Source organism: Peromyscus californicus, unplaced genomic scaffold (genome assembly GCF_007827085.1).
Source record: "Peromyscus californicus insignis strain IS unplaced genomic scaffold, ASM782708v3 Scaffold_16__1_contigs__length_79575227, whole genome shotgun sequence".
NCBI classification, from domain to species: domain Eukaryota; kingdom Metazoa; phylum Chordata; class Mammalia; order Rodentia; family Cricetidae; genus Peromyscus; species Peromyscus californicus.
In genome coordinates, this window is record NW_026294458.1 from 46261802 (window position 1) to 46281481 (window position 19680).

At 34.6% G+C, this 19680-nt stretch overlaps 1 protein-coding gene across 1 annotated transcript in view; it reads right to left on the reverse strand.

Annotated features, from left to right (window-relative positions):
- Positions 1-19680, reverse strand: part of Epha3 (EPH receptor A3) — a 317372-nt gene that overhangs the window by 288197 nt on the left and 9495 nt on the right. Inside the window, exon 2 of the mRNA XM_052740962.1 lies at positions 8731-8795. Within this exon, the coding sequence (XP_052596922.1) occupies positions 8731-8795 (65 nt within the window). The remainder of the gene's footprint in view (positions 1-8730; positions 8796-19680) is intronic.

Consider the following 19680-nt stretch of genomic DNA (forward strand, 5'->3'; position numbering starts at 1 on the left):
TTCTGGACATGAAGGTAGTTTTGAACTATTTTCATTTTGAGACTCTTTATAATAAAATGGCACATTTCTATTTAAAAAAAAGGGAAGAGGAGGAGGAGGAGGAGGAGGAGGAGGAGGAGGAGAAGGAGAAGGAGAAGAAGAAGAAGAAGAAGAAGAAGAAGAAGAAGAAGAAGAAGAAGAAGAAGAAGAAGACGAAGACGAAGAAGAAGAAGAAGAAGAAGAAGAAGAAGAAGAAGAAGAAGAAGAAGAAGAAGAAGAAGAAATAAATTGCCCTATAATTATCAAATTGCATTTTTTCCTGCAGCCTGCATTTTCTTGACTCCTAGTAGTACCTTCATGGAATTGGCCATCATGCAATGAAGGGACAATGAAAACCACAGTACGTTCATCTGAAATGTACTTATTCTTTTTTGTTGTTGTTGTTTTGGTTTTTTGTTTTTCGAGACAGGGTTTCTCTGTGTAGCTTTGTGCCTTTCCTGGAACTCACTTGGTAGCCCAGGCTGGCCTCGAACTCACAGAGATTCCTCCTGCCTCTGCCTCCTGAGTGCTGGGATTAAAGGCATGTGCCACCACCACCTGGCTATGTACTTATTCTTAAATGAAGATGCAAGAACATTGTGATATTTTCATAAGAAATGGAAAGTTACTATTAGAATAACATGTGTTCTTTTGTATTTAATTACCTTTCTTAGTCCTGACTCTTGTAAAAAAAAAAACAAAAAACTTTTATCTTTCTTAGTTTTCAAATCCATGATCTCTTTGTTTTGTGTCTTTATTATAAAAGCAACTTGTTTGAAAGAAAAAGAGGAAGGCGAAGGAAGATGGAAAGTGAGAAAAAACAGTGAATAAACAGAAGTAAGGAGCTAGAACTTGCTACTGGGAGGAAGAAGAGCTTTTGAAATTTAAGGATATTCTTCATAAATATATAATAGCATATATAGAATTCCATTTTATATAAAACCCACTGAGATATATGATGGTTCAAATAAGGACCAGTTCTCACATGAAACACTCCTGAGGGCCTCTTACAGCTCTCTCTCTGATTCCTAAACATCCTTCAGCTGCTCTGTAATAACCTATTCATGATATCTTTGACTAATGTATTTTAGCATATCAAATAAAGCCAACCATAATGTGATCTAGGAACAACTCAGTCATTTCTCAGACAACCTTATACTGTAGCAACTACTTGACTGGGGCTTCCATAGTTGTTTTCTATTTCCCTGCCACTTAACGCATGATTTTTCTAGTCTTTTCATTTTAATTCCATTTAAATTATCATGAGCAATGTATGACAGATGTACACATTATAAATATTTATAAATATTGAAGATCATACATGCTGTTCAAACTGAACTCCATGGTTACCTAAGACACGTGATTCTAAAAGCAAACTTCCTTCTTAAATTGCTGATATAACCTACAAGTTATCAGTAAAAGACCTGTTTTTCTCTTGCTGTGTGTTTATTGTAAAATTATATATAATCTTTAGATAGATAGATAGATAGATAGATAGATAGATAGATAGATAGATGGATAGATAGATAGATAGATAGAAAGAAAGAAATGGGAATAGGATTCATGAATCATGTGTAGTATTAGATTTATTTGGAAATTCGGGTAAAGTAGAGCCCCAATAAAAAGGCTAATGGAAACCTGAGTAGGAAGTGAGAGTGAACCTCAACATGCTGAGCAATGATATTCTGTCACTGGGGTTCCAAAACATGGGCAACAGCAGAATCATATTGAAAGCAAGAACCAAATCCAGTTGCTGCCCTCCAACCCAAACTTCTTAAAGCTGTAGGTATGGTTTGAACATTAATTCTATTTCTAACAATTGTTTTCTATGAAATAAGAGTATATTTATCTTTTATTTTATTATTATATTTCTATGTGTCTGTTTGTATTCTAATGATGTGGGTGAGATGTGGTTTGGGGTGGGTGGGGAAGGAGAGAGGATCTAGTAGGAGTTGAGGGAGGGGAAATCATAATCAGAAGATACTGTATAAAAATACTTTCAGTAAAGCAAAGATTATGGGGAGGAAGTAAGAGGCTAGAGAGAGAGAGTTCAGTAGTTGAGTGCACTGGCTGCTCTTGCAGAGAACCTGGTTTGATTCCTAGCACCCACTTTGCAGTTCAGAACCATGTGTAGCTCCAGGTCTAATGCCCTCTTACGGCCTCTGTAGGCACTGCATGCATGTGGTACACAGACAAACATGGGCAAAACACCCATAGGATGTAAAATAAAATATAAAAAATTAAGTTACAGCAGAATATATTGCCTTGTTGACTATTTTCTTCTTGTATATCACGCAATGGAGGTGTATATCACTAGCAATGGAATCTCAGGTGTTATCCTGGTCATGTACCTATATAATGATTAAAAACATGGATAGTCATAGAAAATCAACGGATGGTAAGAAGTTATACAAATACATGAAATGCTTTGTAGGCATCAAGACCTTCAGTGTTTCAGCTCCAATAGCTATCATTAGACATTTTTTAATAAATATTTTTATTTTATAATTAATTAAATTTTACATATCAGCCACAGATTCCCCTGTCCTTCCTCCTCCCATCCCCCAGCCTCCCCCCACAATCCACACCCCATTCCCACCTCTTCCAAGGCAAGGTCTCCTCTGGGGAGTCAGCCCAGGCTGATAGATTTAGTTGAGGCAGGTCCAGTCCCCTCCTCCCTGCACCAAGGCTGAGCAAAGTGTCTCAGCATAGGCCCTAGGTTTCTAAAAGCCAGCTCATGCACCAATGACAGGTCCCAGTCCCACTGCCTGGGGGCCTCCTAAATAGTTCAAGCTCACCAACTGTCTCACTTATCCAGAGGGCCTGATCCAGTTAGGGGCTCCTCAGCTATTTGTTCACAGTTCATGTGTTTCCACTAGTCTGGCTATTTGTCCCTGTGCATTTTCCAATCATGATCTCAATATCTCTTGCTCACATAATCCCTCCTCTCTCTTGCCTGTTGGACTCCTGGAGCTCCACCTGGGGTTTGGCTGTGGATCTCTGCATCTGCTTCCATCAGTCATTGGATGAGAGTTCTATCATGACAGTTAGGGTGTTAGGCCATTCGATCACCAGAGCAGGTCAGCTCAGGCACTCTCTTGACCATTGCCAGTAGTCTATAATGGAGGTATCTTTGTGGATTTCTGGGGACCTCTCTAGTACTCTGCTTCTTCCAAAGGCCAAGTGACTTATAAAGGCAAACTTATCATTAGACTTTTATTAAGAGTGTTTCACATCATTTTTCTATAAGAAAAATTTAATTTCTCTAAAAATATTTGAAAAGAAATGAATAGCTGGAACATATTAAACCTAGTGGTCCAAACCATGAAGTTAAATAAAAAGAAAATATTTTCAATAAACCATACTTTGTGAATAATTACTTTTTAAAAATATTCATCAAAATTCTTATTTAATATTCAGTGGAACAAGAAAATTGAAGCTGCTTCCATTTGTATGGATATGATATGTATACATATGGTATTTTTTGTCATACATGCAAATGAAGAAAACTTGAAAACAGTGATTTTTCTACATATACTATTCATAAAATATTAAAGAAAAAAGTCATTATTGAGAAGTAAAGCAGTGCATTTAGTTTAAACACCATTCTTTACATATATTTCAACAAGTTAAGTTTTTTTTTTTTTTTTTTTTTTTTTTTAGATTTATTATGTATACAGTGTTCTGCCTGCAGGCCAGAAGAGGGCACCAGATCTCATTATAGATGGTTGTGAGCCACCATGTGGTTGCTGGGAATTGAACTCAGGACCTTAGGAAGAGCAGCCAGTGCTCTTAACCGCTGAGCCATCTCTCCAGGCCCCAAAGTTAAGTTATGATAAGTTGGAGTGAATGTCATTTTAAAATTTATTACATTTTACTTATCTCTGTAATTTTTTTTTGTGTGTGTATACATTGTGTGTGCACTAGAATGGAAGTCAGAGGTCAGCATGCAGAAAGAGGCAGTTCTATACCTTAAAAATTGAAGTCCCAGAGATGAACTCAGGTTGCCAGGCTTGGCAACAAGGGCCCTTGCACACCAACTATCTCATGGGCCCATGAATGTCATTTTCAACTCATTATAGGTGTGTGTGTGTGTGTGTGTGTGTGTGTGTGTGTGTGTGTGTGTGTGTGTGTTTGTGTAATGAGGTAATTGTCAATGTGATCAGAAAATAAAATTTTGATTTTGCACATGGTAAAAAATCTTGGAGTCAAAAAGTTCCTGGTGTTAAAGAAAAATACCATCAATAGGAGGACCTTGAGAAGCAAAAATTTGTTCCTAATATGAATTTTTAAGCTATTTAAAAATGGAATGATCACAGTGGGTTTATGAAGCATTTAAATATTCAAAAATAGAAAGAAAAATTATTTGAATTCATTTAATTTTTTAACTTTATCATTAATGTATACTAGGTGAGAATCTTTAAGCAGAAATTAATTTTTTTAAGTGAGATTAAATAAAAAACACACAAATCACTTTATAGGTTTCCTTTACTTAAAAATCCCAATTCTATGTATGAAAGTAGAAGAAACAAAGTATTATATTTTAAAATAAGTTATGTTTTAAGAATTTAAATCCAGTCTCCCCAAATTTAAATAGTTTTGATACAGAGAGGATGCTTCACGTAGAAATATAAAATTTTAGCATACGTGGAAAAATGAAGTCTATTTTTAAAGCACTAAAAATACAACATTTTGATTTTCACAGATTGAATGTTGTTAGAATCCAGTTTGGATAACTTCTAACATTATCCATAGCTTCTCTTATTTCATGGTGCCTTTTGTTTCAAGGAAAGCTTTCTGAAGCTATAAAACTTGGTCACGGTTTTCATCTCATCAGCATATTGGACGAAAGTGACAGATCCAAGGCAGAGGAGCAGAGGCAGGACTTCCAAGTGACCAAGAATCACGGATGCTGCCTGTGTGTCACAAAACTGATTTTTCCCGACCAGCTCTTGAACCATGATTCACAAAGGCAACTCCCAGGTGATTGCTGCTCACATTCTGTTGTCAAAATATTTTCCCCTGCATTTCAAACCTCAACCACAAAGTGAAAGTAAGAAATCCAGGAGACTTTTAGACATTCTGACTTCACAAAATCACAGATAGTGTAATTTTGCAAGTCAATCCAAATTCCGTTGTCCTTTAACGCAGGGGAGCGATTGCTTGTCTTATGCACCGCCGTTCTTTTTTTACTTTTTGCAGTTTCTTTTTTACTTTAAATGCTCTTAATTCTTTCGCCAAAGGGAACTTATTTGCAGCATTCTGATGTTTCATGACTAGATAATAATCATTATAAATAACAATATGAAGCCAACTTTAGCTAGCTTTGTTTCCAATTGTCTTGCAATACATAGGCTTAAATTATTTAATTAATATATTAATTAATATATCATCTACTAAAGTAGTTAATGCAATTAAGGAAAATACAATAAACAGAAATTATAGAAAGATTATTACGAGCAGGATATTTGATAAGAGTTAAAAACAAGTTCTGTTGGTAGGGTGATTTTAATTTGAAAGTAGGAGAAATGCTAAGAAAACAGATTACACAAAGCTATCTCCTTGAAGTTCAGTGGTTCAAGAATACACTGGTAAGTGAAAGCTTTGGGGATTGCATTATACACATGCATGCAAATACATATATGTATATGTATGTAGACATAAAAGGAAAGATTTATAAAAGCATGGAATTGCTTCTTGAAAGTTCTAGCTATGATTAAACCCAAGATTCAAAGGGCTAGGAAAGATAATTGCTTGTATCTAGTTTATAAAATTAAAGAAATACAGTGTCAGGCGATATGTCAAACAAATCCTTTCACTGGAAAGTGAAAATGTAAACTTATAATTTATAACTTTACAAAAAAATTTCAAGATTCAGCTTCATAGTGGACTCCCTGATGTGGGTACTTGGATCCACCAGAAGACTACCAAGTACTCTTAACCACTTGAGCCGTGTGTGTGTGTGTGTGTGTGTGTGTGTGTGTGTGTGTGTGCATGCACACACATACACACACTCACACATACACACATGTATACACACACACACATATACACTCATACACATGTATATTCCACACTGCACGTACATATATACACAAACACACATGCACACATGTATACACTTGTATGCATGTATATGCCACACTGGACGCACGTATACATACATACACACACACATACAAATAGACCAACAGCAACAACAGAATCGTTTCCTTGTTCCCTAAAAATTATGAGATAAACTTCAAGCACTGACCTGAAAGTGGGAAATCATGTCTGCAAGATCAAAAAGGGGAAGAAAGAAAAGAGCTGAGGGAACCACAATGAAGCAGAGAAGAAACTGAAAACCATGCACTAGGGTAAACACCTAGGCCAAGAGGAAGTAGAAAACGAGGCCGGAGACTTTTGTCCAAGTTTGTGCTTAACAATCAAATGAGGAGCGAGCACCCTGAGACGCAGATTCTGATTCAGGAAACAGGAGGCAACCCTGATAACTTCCATTTCCACTTCATCTTTGGGTGCTGATGCTGTTGATTGACATATATACCACACTTTGTATTACAGGATTTTATATACTCTAAACCTCAGCACCAAACCTATGTCTCACTACAGACATACCTAACTTATTTTCTCATAAAGTCTTTGAGATTAACAATGGGAAATTGTTAAATTGTGCAATCAAAATATGAAAGAATCTATTTACCCTAATTCTTAATATGTGGGAATCCATTATCTTTATGTCATTTTCAAAGGAAAACATATGGTAAAATGTTGTTTTGGTATACAAATTAATTTCCTGTGGTTAAGAAAATAGCTGCATATGTGTATATAATGCGTTAGTAAAATTGACAATATGGAATTCATATTTTTCTATACTTAAACAGGATTCCACAATATATCATAGATTGTATAAAAAAACTCAAAGATATAAAAGCAAAATTAGATATAACTTTTAGCTAAGTAGTACTATATGAGTCCTCCAGCTCAATCCTGAGTTTTGATTTATTTTTTTATTTTGATTTATTTTTTATTTATTTTTATTTATATTTTTATTTATATTTTTTATTTTGATTTGTTTTTCTGACTATCAAAGCTGTGTTTTATCCCAATTATTGAATTCCCTTACACCTATAGGAAAGCAAATCCTGGGTTCTTTCATTCTCTCCTTTCCTAAGCAACATGGAAGGCCTGATGATGGGTTTTGGCGTTTTGTCAACGTCAAGGTGTGCCAGAAAGAAAAGCAGATACGCAGATGACAGATGGATGAAGTATCCTTGACAGAAACCATCCCTTTGTGAAGGAATAGTTGATAGTACTGTGCAAGTAAGTCAGTATGTTTAGGTGTCCAAATCTAAAGATGGATGCCAAAAGTAAATTATAGTAATTAAAATCACTTTAGAAAGAATACAGCCACAGAGAGGAGAGCACATAAATTTATTTCTATGAGAAATATTTCAAACTGTTTGTCTTTCATTCAAACTATGCTCACAAAGAAAGTATGTCTGAGTATTTATTACTGCTTTGAGAGGCATGAGAATTGTCCAAATGCATGATCTGGTTTTTCCAAATAAATAAACATAATTTTCTTAAGTAAAAGATTCATTATAAACATGTGGAACACGGAAATCCCATACATCTTAGTTAGCTGTGTCTGAATTGGAAAAGTCTAAAATTTATATAAAAAGCTAAAAAGTTAAGGCAGTGCTAGTTTTAGCATCTTAACAAAATCAAGTTTTTAAACAATCTGGACAAGTGAAAGATATTCAAAATAAATGAGTGGAACATATGCTTCCACAGTCGAATAAGGATTTCTATTGTACTGGAGCATATCACCAGGGTTAATTTTTTTAATCTTTTTTTACATTTATTATTATTATTATTTTATTAAGAATTTTTTTATTCATTTGACATACCAATCCAAGATCCCCTTCTTCCCTCCTCCCGCCTCTCTAGCCTCCCCCTCCCAACCCACTCTCCATTCCCTCCTATAAGAAGATAAGACCTCCCGTGGGGTGGTAAATTTAGTAGAGGCATGTCCAAGTCCCTCCCCCTGCCTCAAGGCTTTGCAAGGTGTCCCATCATAGGTAGTGGGCTCCAAAAAGCCTGCTCATGAACCAGGGATGGATTCCGATCCTACTGCCAGGGGGCCCCTTAGACAGATCAAGCTACACAACTGTCTCGCTATGCAGAAGACTTAGTCCAGTCCCACACAGGTTCCACAGCTGTTGATCTAAATTTCATGAGTTCTCATTAGTTTGGTTTGGTTGTCTCTGTAGGTTTCCCCATCATGATCTTGATGCCCTTGCTCATAGAATCCCTCTTTTCTCTCTTCTACTGGACACCTATTTTTAAGGCTATAACTTGGAAAATTACCATTACCAAAAATAAACTTGAAATATAATATGAAATTTCAAAGTCTTGTCAAATCATTTATCCTTATCTTATCACAAAAATTCTAAATGACCATACTCAGATTATCAATAAAATGCCAATAATAATTAACATATTTAATCATCTTAGTACAGCAATTAATGAATCCAAGAGAAATTTTCTGTAGCTGCATGGGATATCAACATTAAATTGTGCTGGTCCATTAATATAATCTTTCATAAGAAGTACAGAGCTTTCTTCAGAAAATGCATTGAACATTCCTTATTATCTCTGAGAGAGGCAAAAGATAGTACCATGTTCATTTCAGTGGTCTACTGAACTCACCCCGTGCGATGGGTAGGAAATCCAGCCCAGCTCCCCTTGAATTGTTTTTGAATCTAGTAGATTAACTAAAAGAAAACAAAAATAACACAAAGAATGTAAGCTCAATGAATTATTTGTTTGCTTCTGTTAATAATGTCTGTTTTGAGTATTACTGTCTAATAAACACTACTGTTCTTTTTATTATAAATACATGATAAGTACAACAAGCAGGCTACAAATAATAACTGTAGAGAAACTAGATCTAAAGTTGTTATGGCATTTTAAATTTGTATGTTTAGGAGAGATTAACAATCAAACAGTGATGCATTCTGACAGAATGATACTCTTACAAGGGAAACAATAAAAATGCAAAATAGTTAAGAAATTAATTTGAACACAAAGTGACTACGGAAACAACGAATTCGAATTACCATATAATTCCCCCATGAGTTGTCTTAAATATGTACTTATATGATTAATATTCCTCATTGTATATGTCATCTTCTTACTGCAACATGATAATACCAAATATATTATACAAATTATATTCATCATGTTTAAATTATTAGCATATATAATGAACAAAGTGATTCACTATGGAGCTGAGGAGTAGCTGAAGTAAAGAAGGCAATGCTTTAGAATATCACTTGTAAAACCTTGGTTACCTATAAAGGTACTCCACTAAAAGGCACAAGTGATTTTTCTCATAACATTACTATTGACTAGTCTGACTCCTAAGCCGTATGTATAAAGTAAAAGTAAAATGTAATGTGCATGTAGTTACATTTTATTAAATATAAATGAAAATCATTTTTGTCAGCACCAAAATTTTTGACTTTCTTATAGGTCAGAAATTAATGTATTAAAACGGTGCTTCAAATTTAATCAACAATAAAAGTTCACTTTGTTGATGTGATGTATTATTGTTGTCATTCTGACCTGTTAAATAATAGAAACTATGGTTTTACCTCATCCTTCTACATTAGAAAACAACCTCATGATTGACTAATGGAAGGTGTAAAGGAGGGTTACATAAACTAAGCATCTATTATTAATGTAGACCAGAGCAGGCAATCAATAACAGCAAGAATTGCATTTTAAAAATCTCAAATATGCCTATGTCAAAACACAATGCTAATCCCCACATTGGACACCACACATTCACGTGTTTTCGAGTCTGAGAAAATTACTGCATTCTTTGAAAAATCCCAATTAAATTGTTACAAATGAAACAACATAGTCCAGTATACTAAGGAAGAAAATATATGTGATAGAGTCTTAAATATTAAAAATGACTAAAAATTTCAAGGAATGTTCTTGCTTGGACTGTTAGATAATAAATACATTAAATGGCTATAAAGCTCTTGACCATTCAACTAAAAATTACAAAACTTGAAATTGAATTTTCTCCTTTGTAAATGAAAAATACAAATTTAATCTATTCTTTTAAAAATTTAAAAATTAAAAATAATAAGGGTGTCCATAAAAGTCATATTATATTACTAATAACTACCTAACTAAAAATGTCTCTAATAAGTGTAAATCAGTGTGTAAATATGCATGCATAGTTAAAATGAAATTTTCCCATCTGGGATGACAATATTCCCCTCCATGAACCACCTAAAAAATACTCCAACAATAGGCATGAGAAGCCCTCTTTCTTGGTCAGAGTTATCCAAGAGACTCCTAAAACATTATAGGCTATTGGTATTGCCTATTTCCCCTTGGAGGTAGAATGTAATCCCTGTGGCTGAAGATACCATAAACTTAAGAAACATGTCTTAGCTGTGTCTAAGATAGACCTGATCTGAAAGCCTCCTCCCTGAGGACTGTCTTTTATGGTAGCAAACGGAGACATAGGAGCTTCCAAAGAAGGTAAGAACCAACAATCCTACCGAGCTGTGATCCTACAAATCACAATGATAAAATATGTCACAGTAACTTCCGGGTGCAGTAAAGGAATGCACACTTTGGTGGTAAAAACCTAGGCTCTCTAATTGGACTTAGCTCAACAAAAGGAAAACTATTATCTGGTACTGGACACCTAGCCAACTACCCAGGGCTAATGAAATCATAGGTCTTGGAGGAGAATCGACAACCATCACTTTAATGAACCAACGTAATCCAAAACTACATTCTAAATATTTGTCCTTATGTCCACAGTAAGAGTAGTCCTTACCCCTCATCTAGGAAACTACAAAAGGCGAATACCATTACAGATAGCCAAAAAAGTGAGGGATGACTCTTAGAGCCAGAGGAGGAGGGAGTTTGCTGTATGATTGTATCTCCTATGAATGTCAGAAGCTCCAGCAGTAGTCTAACATGACCGCCTACACATGAGCTGAACAAGGACAACATCAATAGACATGCTAATATTGATAGAGAAAAACTCAGAAGGCCTCAACCCTACACAACTACAGGCAACTAAGGGATGCTGAGAGTGAGAGAGGCTTCCTGAGGGAAAAGCACACCAACTGATTATCCAATAACAAATTGTCAACCCTAAAGGCATACATACAAGTAACGTTATACAGCGTGAGCTGGATATGTTTAAGAATTTGTATGAATATGTATACATATGTATGTAACAATAATTACCAAAAAAAGAGGCCATGAATTTGAAAGATAGGAAGGAAGGTCCTGTAAGAATATTTGGAGAAAGGGAAGGGAAGGGAAAAATGATGTAATTGTTTTATAATCTCAAAAATAAAATAATTTAAAAAGATTATGAACTAATATTAACTTAATTTCAATGGAAAGTAGTTATCTTTATATTATAAAATATAGCCACTGCATGGATTATAATTTTCATAAATCAATCATTTCCTAAAATATTGGTTTAAAAGTTAATTGTGCATTTAACTACATTGCAGTTTTCTCTCAAAAAGCAATGAAAAAAAACTCAAAGCCACTTACTGATTATTTAATCTTCTAATTATACTTAAGAATTTGGAAAACATAAAAACATATATCTTTACTATTAAATTTAAATGCATTGCCAAACTTCTTTTTGGTAAAAATATATTGATGGCTCATTGCAGCTCACAGTCATTAGTTGATTTCTGTGTTTTAGGTGAGATTTGCATGGGAGATTCTTTCTTGAAAGTATTTGTCTTAGGGTTTCACAGAATGCTAAATCAAAATAACAAATGGCTCTGCTAGAGTCCTTAACCTTACCTCTCAAACTTCACAAGCCTCCATCCTCTGCAAAGCCCTCAACATTCTTATCTTTGCAGTTCCCACAGAGCATCCCACAGAGCTCTTAACACTCAATTGGTCTTCTAGCCTAAAGTTTCAAAGTCCTTCCACAGTCCTACCAAAAATATGGTCAGGCCTGTTACAGCAATACCTCCACTCTGCTGGTACCAACTTCTGTATTAATTAGGGTTTCTAATGCTGTTACAAAACACCGTGATCAAAAAACAAGTTGGGGAAGAAAGGGTTTATTTGGCCTCTACTTCCAGATCATAGCTCATCATTGTACAAAGTCAGAACTGGAACTCAAGCAGGGCAGGAACTGATGCAGAGACCTTGGAGAGATGTTGCTTCTTAGTTGCTTCTTCTGGCTTTCTCAGCCTGCTTTCTAATAGGGCCCAGGACCAACCACCAACCAAGGGATGGCACCACCCACAATGGGTTGGGCCTTCCCCCAATTGATCACTAATTGAGAAAATGCCTTACAGCTGAATCTCATGAAGTCATTTCCTCAACCGAGGCTTCTTCCTCCCTGATGACTCTAGCTTGTGTCAAGTTGACACACAAAACCAACAAGTACAGTATTCATTAGATCATTGTCCCCAGTGTCTCTAGTGCTCTAAACAGATCAAGGTGTCATTATACATGTGATAGTTGAATTGGTACGGGACAATGTTTGTGTGCCACATCACATGCTAAGATGAATAATTGGCTTAATTTCAATATTTATAGCCAGTTTAAAAAAAGAAAAGAAAAGCAATGTGTGAAGCAAGGAAGAAACAACTGACATTGTCTCCTTAGTAAAGAACTCAATGGAAGGCAATTTTATAACTAAAGAATTACCTTAAATTGCTCCTGATGTTAATGATGAGGAAAAGGAGCCAGATTAATCACATCTGCATTTGGATTCTGCTCAAAGAACAGCTAATCCAGAATGAATAATATTACCACAAAGTCAATTAAAATAAGTGTGTAGATTAATTAAATTGTTTTCACCTTCTCATAAGTTGCGCTTTTAGTATACTTAATTTATGGTGAGTAAAGAAAACACCACCATTGCTCACAATTTTGATCCTGCTAACTATCAAACATTTAATTTTGTCATGCATGGTTATCTTACAATATTACTGTACTAATCCAATCATATAAATATACTTTGAGCCACTGTGAGCTTATAACAAGCTATGGAGCCAGTGTTCTTGTAAAATTACTACAGGGAACAACAGTTCCACTTTGACTTCTGAATTGTTTATAATCAACCATCAACACATGACCTAATGGGGAAGACTGGCTGACATCAAAACAGTTTTTAAAAGTTCTTAATTTAGGTTTATAAGGTGCCCTTTGTTTGTATCCGAATGAGAACAACACAGTCTAAGAATCATAAACACTTTAAAGTTAATGGTTGCTGAATGGGTAATTCCATAACAAGTCTCTAGTTACATGCAAGTGGTCCTTTTATAGTGAATACCCTGAGAGCAGTGCCCACTCAGACTGAGATAAGTAGATAAAGTCGGGGAATTTGAGAGTAAACCAGTGTGTGATTTTTCTGGTGCATTGACTAAATCTCAGAGGAAACACATTGTTTTAATTCCCATATTGCTAGAGGTAAGAAGTATACTTTCTCCTCTCAAAATATATGAAGATCCTATAATTTCCTCTAAAGTGTTACCATCATTCAAATGCCATGGGAAGGAGTTATTTAACTGCATTGATTTGTACAAGTGTCATATTATAGTCTGAGTCTTATCCACAACTCCTAATAGAAAGAAATTATTTCCATTTCTAGAAAACTGAAATTCACAATTTGAATTTTAACAAAGAATTGGGAAGTTGTTTCTGAAGGCTGTTAGGTTCCTGTGAATTATTTAGTTCTCTGTTGTTAGACTCATGCCAGTTACTTATGAAAGATGTAAGTTGCTTGTTACCATATTTCATATTCTGATGAATTGAGTTCCAAATATTTTGGGGGTGTAATATAGAAATGGATTATTTTAATAATGTCAGAATGCTTTCTCCTTTAACAGATACATGGCCTATGTTAACTTTTTCAACTAAGGTATTTTTAAATTGGAAACATTTCTCAATGTTAAGATTCTACTTCAGTGGGGTTTGACAATAAAATTTTATTTGGAAATCACTGTTCTAAGTTTGGAAGTACGTGGTTTTACATTTCAACATATTTACTGTGTCATTTTACAGTTTTTACATAGGGGTGCATGAAGAGGCAAAGGGCTGACATTCCTGAGATGGGGACGCCATCCTCACAGGACTTGACTCTTTGTTTGGCATGAATATGAGATCTGGTCGACCCAAGCAAGTTTTTTGTCTTATTTAATGCAAATTCCCGTGTTAGAATTGAATAAACTTGTACAAAATAAGTCCAGAGCAAATGAATTCGAATTGGTTATAGAAAATTCTAGCAAGAGGGACACCTATCTGTCATTCTTTGGACTAATTTTACTGTCACAATTCCTACTGTACTGAACAGATGAATTAGAGCTTCTGAGAGTCATCCTCCTTTTTCTTTTCCTATCATCTGCCACAATGGAGAGAATCAATCCAAAATCCTTTCCTGGCCCGAGCTCTGTCTCAGTGGTGGTTGCATGAGGCCCAAGATTAGATCGTACTGTCATAAACAAGTTCCCTTATGACATCACGAAGAATTGGCTGTAACGAGAATTGGCTCCATCTTCTCTTATTCTTCATAGAAATGCATTCCATTTCTTACCATACAAACCTCATTTTACTTTTTCTTCTTGGTTTGCAGTGCTGGAGATTGACAGACCTCACACAAGCTGAGGAATATTCTACCACTGAGCTACATCCCCAGGCTCAAAGATGAAGGTGTCAGAATTAAATTTTAAAATAAATGTTGTCAGACAGTGTGGATGATTAAAGCCTCACAACATAAATCTCTGGAGTTTCCACTCTTAAAAATCCATGAATACATTAATATTTTTTTCAAGGACATTCTAATATCTAATTCAGAATTGCTTCTTGCCCACTTACAAAGACTGACAGTTAACCTAATATCCACAGCTACATGCATTGCTTAAGTGCTGCTATGTACAGTGTTGAGAAATTGTAATAAACTAAATGAGATAGTCTCTTCCTGAAGCAGATCTTTTCAACTGTCTAACAGTGCTTCAGCACACTTTGTGGTGATGTAATGGTTGCATTTCATGAAAATATGGAGTTATTTATAATTATCAAATAATCATTTCAAAGTGTACATCCCGCTATAATAGCTAAAGGATTTCAGATTCCTCTAGTAATAGACATATTTTCTCATAAAACCTTCACTTCTAAGCGGCCTTTATAGCCAGTAAAAATAACTATAAAATCAGTACCACTGAAGACAAGTCCATCCTTTCATTACCTTTTGCTTTGACTAAAGAATAATAGCTTTCTGCTCTGTTCACATCATCACCTCAGTTGCACAAACCACAGTTCATACACACTTATCTTTATCGTTTTCATCACTTTCTATTACAATAAGGAGCATGGCTTTGGTTTCGGTTACAGAAAGCAGAAGGACCTTTTAATCTGCTTCTAAATGATACTTAAACAGTCCAAAAAGGAAAAAAAAATAACACAGGAAGGGATATATGTTATTCTTGGTGTTGTAAATCTCTGTGTAGCCCTCTGCCATAAATAATAATGGAATTTCAAAATTAAGATTTGTATTTTGAGCAAAAGTTAACTGTAGCTCAGCTCTCTTTTTCATTTTATTTGTACATATTGGGATATTCTATTGAGAAGAAATTTAGAGAAGTCGGTTTTGATATGCCTCAACCTGAATTTATTTACTATTTTTAGATTTTGTTAATTTGAATGCTTCTGTGGATTCGTGTTAATATTTTTATACCTTTCTAAACATAATAGGACATTTTAATAGAGGTTTTGTGCTTCAGCTAACAACTGTTAATATGTTAGTGGCAAAATAAAGTATTTTAGCTGTTGTATATCAATGTTAAATTTAATATATAGTGTCATATAAGTACTTATGGAATTTTGTGTGTAATACAAGATTTCTGCACAAGGCAGTATATTGGAAATTTATTGTCCTTATGGAATTTTTCTCTTAAGAAAGAATGTTGGATTTACTTCTGTACAGAGCTTAATTGTAAAAGAAAGTGTAATTATGCGCCTCTTCTTAATCTTTACAAATAGCAGGGAGAAAGCCTTTAAATGGAAACACATAAAGTCTCACCATAAGACTTCCTGTTTACCTGATTTCATAGAATTCTAGGAGATTACAGCCCAAATTGCTCTTGTATCGGAGCCTTTCACAGGTGTGAACTGTACCATTTTTAAGCACTGAACATTTTAAAACATTTTCCTTGCTGCTTGTCTTTTCTAATCAGAAAAAAGTCCCAAAGGTTATACACTGGCACTGCTAACATACACCCATGAAGCTATCAAAATTTCAGTGGGGTAATATTTCCTAACAAATAATCTTATTATATTAAACTAGTGGCGTGTGGGGGGGGGGGGGGGGGGGGGGGGTGGTGTCAGTGAAGTTTTAGTAAATGATCAACCCCAAATGTGGAAACCATCACAAAGTAGTAGTTTTCTGTTTCTGCACACAGGTAACTAATGTACGACTCATTTAGATACATTTTCGAGTTTAGAACTATTTTCCAAAATGTGTCTAACAGTGCAATATTACTCCTTAGGTATAAATGGCATCTTTTCAATGCATGGTTTCTTTTAGAGTGTTCTAGAAACAAAACAACTCATTTACTTTCAATTCAGGAAAGACTTTTGAAAGATTCCAATGTAAAAAGTGAAAATGTAATTCAATTATGATATAAAAACAATAATTAAGGCAAAGAGCATTTAAAATACCTAAAAATATGCATTGTCTTTTTCTTATAAAATTAGGCTGCCTTGGTACACTGAAACCAGAATATCATAAAATCTTGATTATTAACCTTCAGATGTTGAAGATAAGCTCTGTTGAGTCAGAATTTGACTGATGGCTATGAAAATGGGATAGAATAGAACACTCTTTTTAGAAATAAAAAAGTTCATGGAAGTTCTTGGACATAAGGAATCTAAGTTTTATGAGCAGAAATAAGACATTACATTTTAACTTAAGAAGAACCCTCAGACATTGTCATAGCTCAACACACATTTTAATGAAAAAGAAGTTAATTTTATTATAAATAAAGTGTTTTAAATATCTGGAATAACCAGAAGCAAGGTACAGCTTTGAATTCTTGATATTCAGGAAGATATTTAAAGAGTCATATGTTATGGATTTTACTAAAGACGATACAAATTTGAGTGATAGCTACACACACACGTAAACAGATTTTTTAATGTAATACATTTGGATCTTTGTAATAGTCTATTGAAGATCCATCTATTAAAAAATTCCAGTCATTTTCTTCAAATTTTAGGATTATGGTGTCAATGGAAAATATCAAACTGACTGATGGGGACAGTCAGAAAACATTTAATTTACTGATGAAAGAGAAGGTAGAGTTCAAACGGACTTCAGTGTGGTTTTTCTTGGTAGTGTAATTATATTGTGAAGACGGCCTACAGAGGCTTCTATTTTGGGATGGTCCTTTTGTGTTGGTCACATATGTTTTCAATATACTCACATGAACACATGCATGCATGCATATCCAATACAGAACTTACATTCACCTTACATCTGTGCTTGCTGGGAATATTTCTCAATATTCAGTTTTTCAAATGTACTTGTTTATTACGAACTTGTTTAAATTATTAAAATATAGAAACATTCACCAAACATTCTAAAAAATCTTAAGTTATATTCATGTCTGTCAAATGAAGTGCAACAAATAATTTAATGTATCTTTTCTAGATGCTGAATTTGCAACAGTAATATACTTCCTCTGGGGTTCATGTCGTAATTTTCACTCTTTCATATATATGTCACTGCATAGTTTTTATCTAAGAACTCATGGCAAGGTCATCTTTCCCACCAGAATTAATATTTACAAGGGCATAGAGCATATCAAACTTACAACATTTTCCAGACTGAAGTCTGAAACTAACCATTAGCTACATGTTCTTGGTAAACAGACGTAAACAAAACCTTGTGATTATGAAAGATATGTTCTACTAGAATAAGAAATTCAGTGTACCTTACTTTTCTTGACCCCTCTTAACAGTTTCCAAAACTAGGAGTTTGAAATTGAGTTTAGGATTCATGACTTTTTGAATTATTTATATTTTATTTATGTGTTTGCATGTGAGCCTGTGTGAGCATATGTGCACCACATGTATGCAAGAACCCAAGGATTCTAGAAAAGAGCATCAGATTCCCTAGAGCTAGAGCTATATGCCATGTGGTTGTGAGCCACCATGTGGATGCTGAGAACTGAACTTGGGTCCTCTGTAAGAATGGTGGACATCATGAACCACTGAGGTATCTCTCCTGCCTGAGAACTCTGACCTTTTCATTTTTAAGTGTAATAATTCTACTAGAAATACAAACATGGTCATATAAAAATAGGCATAATTCCTAAAGGTTGTCTTTTGCAGAGGAAAAAAATTAAAGATATTAGAAACTGTACCTTTTGCTTTTTCTGAGTTTCAAAAGTTTTTTTACACTAAAACACTTGAAATGGTTTTAAATATTGCTTTCAAGGGTAAAAAAAAAGGTACATTTTACAATGGACAAATGTTTTAAGAAAGACAATTGTACCTCAGAATGTAGGGAAACCATTATTCTCATTTTAGATTAAATTAACCAGTTCAGTCACCTGGAATACACATAATTACCCATGAAGGAATTTATTTTTCATAAAACAAGGACATTAAAAGGCTCTAGTCTAGGCCAGAAATGTTGATAACACACAGTAAAGACTGTGAGTTTTTCTTTTGAATTATCAAATGTAAATGAGTCTTATCTATGGTAAAACAGGCAGAAAAAGTAAACAGACTAAAATAGTATGCTTAAAAAAAAGTATTTGTAGTATTTCACAGTAGCTAAATTTAATAGGATTCTCATATTTAAAAAAGCTGTAATATTTTAGTTTGTTGCTATACTTCGGGTAATAATTTTAGTTCTTTTCCTTCTTAAAAAGAAAAAAAAAACACACCTTAAGTTGCTTTGGCATATTTGTGGGGAAACTGTCTTTATTACGGACAGTTGTGGGAGAGGGGGGAAGATCCAAATTAAAGTATGGCAAATAAATAATGATTGTTTTAATTTTTAACCTCACTGACAATTTGTTTTTCAGAATAGAATTTACAGCATCTTATGTCCACAATGTATGTACCCATCCATAAAATTGTGGTCACAGTGTAGGAACAGCTCAGTTTTTCAAGAAAACTCTATGATTGGCACACACACACACACACACACACACACACACACACACACACACACACACAGAGCCTGTGCTGCAAACAGACTTTTCCTTGGAGTAGTGTTTTGCTTATCCTAAGGATTAGTAAAATGAGCCACATGGAAGCCATTGCAAATCAGTTTCCCAGCCTGACTTTTCAGTGTGAAGATTACCTGCCATCTTTTGAATTAAGAGACATATCTTTTAATATTACTACTCAAAAGATATTATCGATTGCTAAACCAGGTTTGCAAATCAGGAAATGCATTAACGACTAACAGGAGATTTCCTTTGGGCATTCTGAGGGAAATCAGAAATGTTAAAATTGCAAGGGAATTAGAAATCAGCCAACTCTACCAGGAAAAAAAGTACATATTGAGGACGGTATATTTCTAAGAAATGGGTTTCAGTGTCATTATGCTTATAGGGCTTATTCATC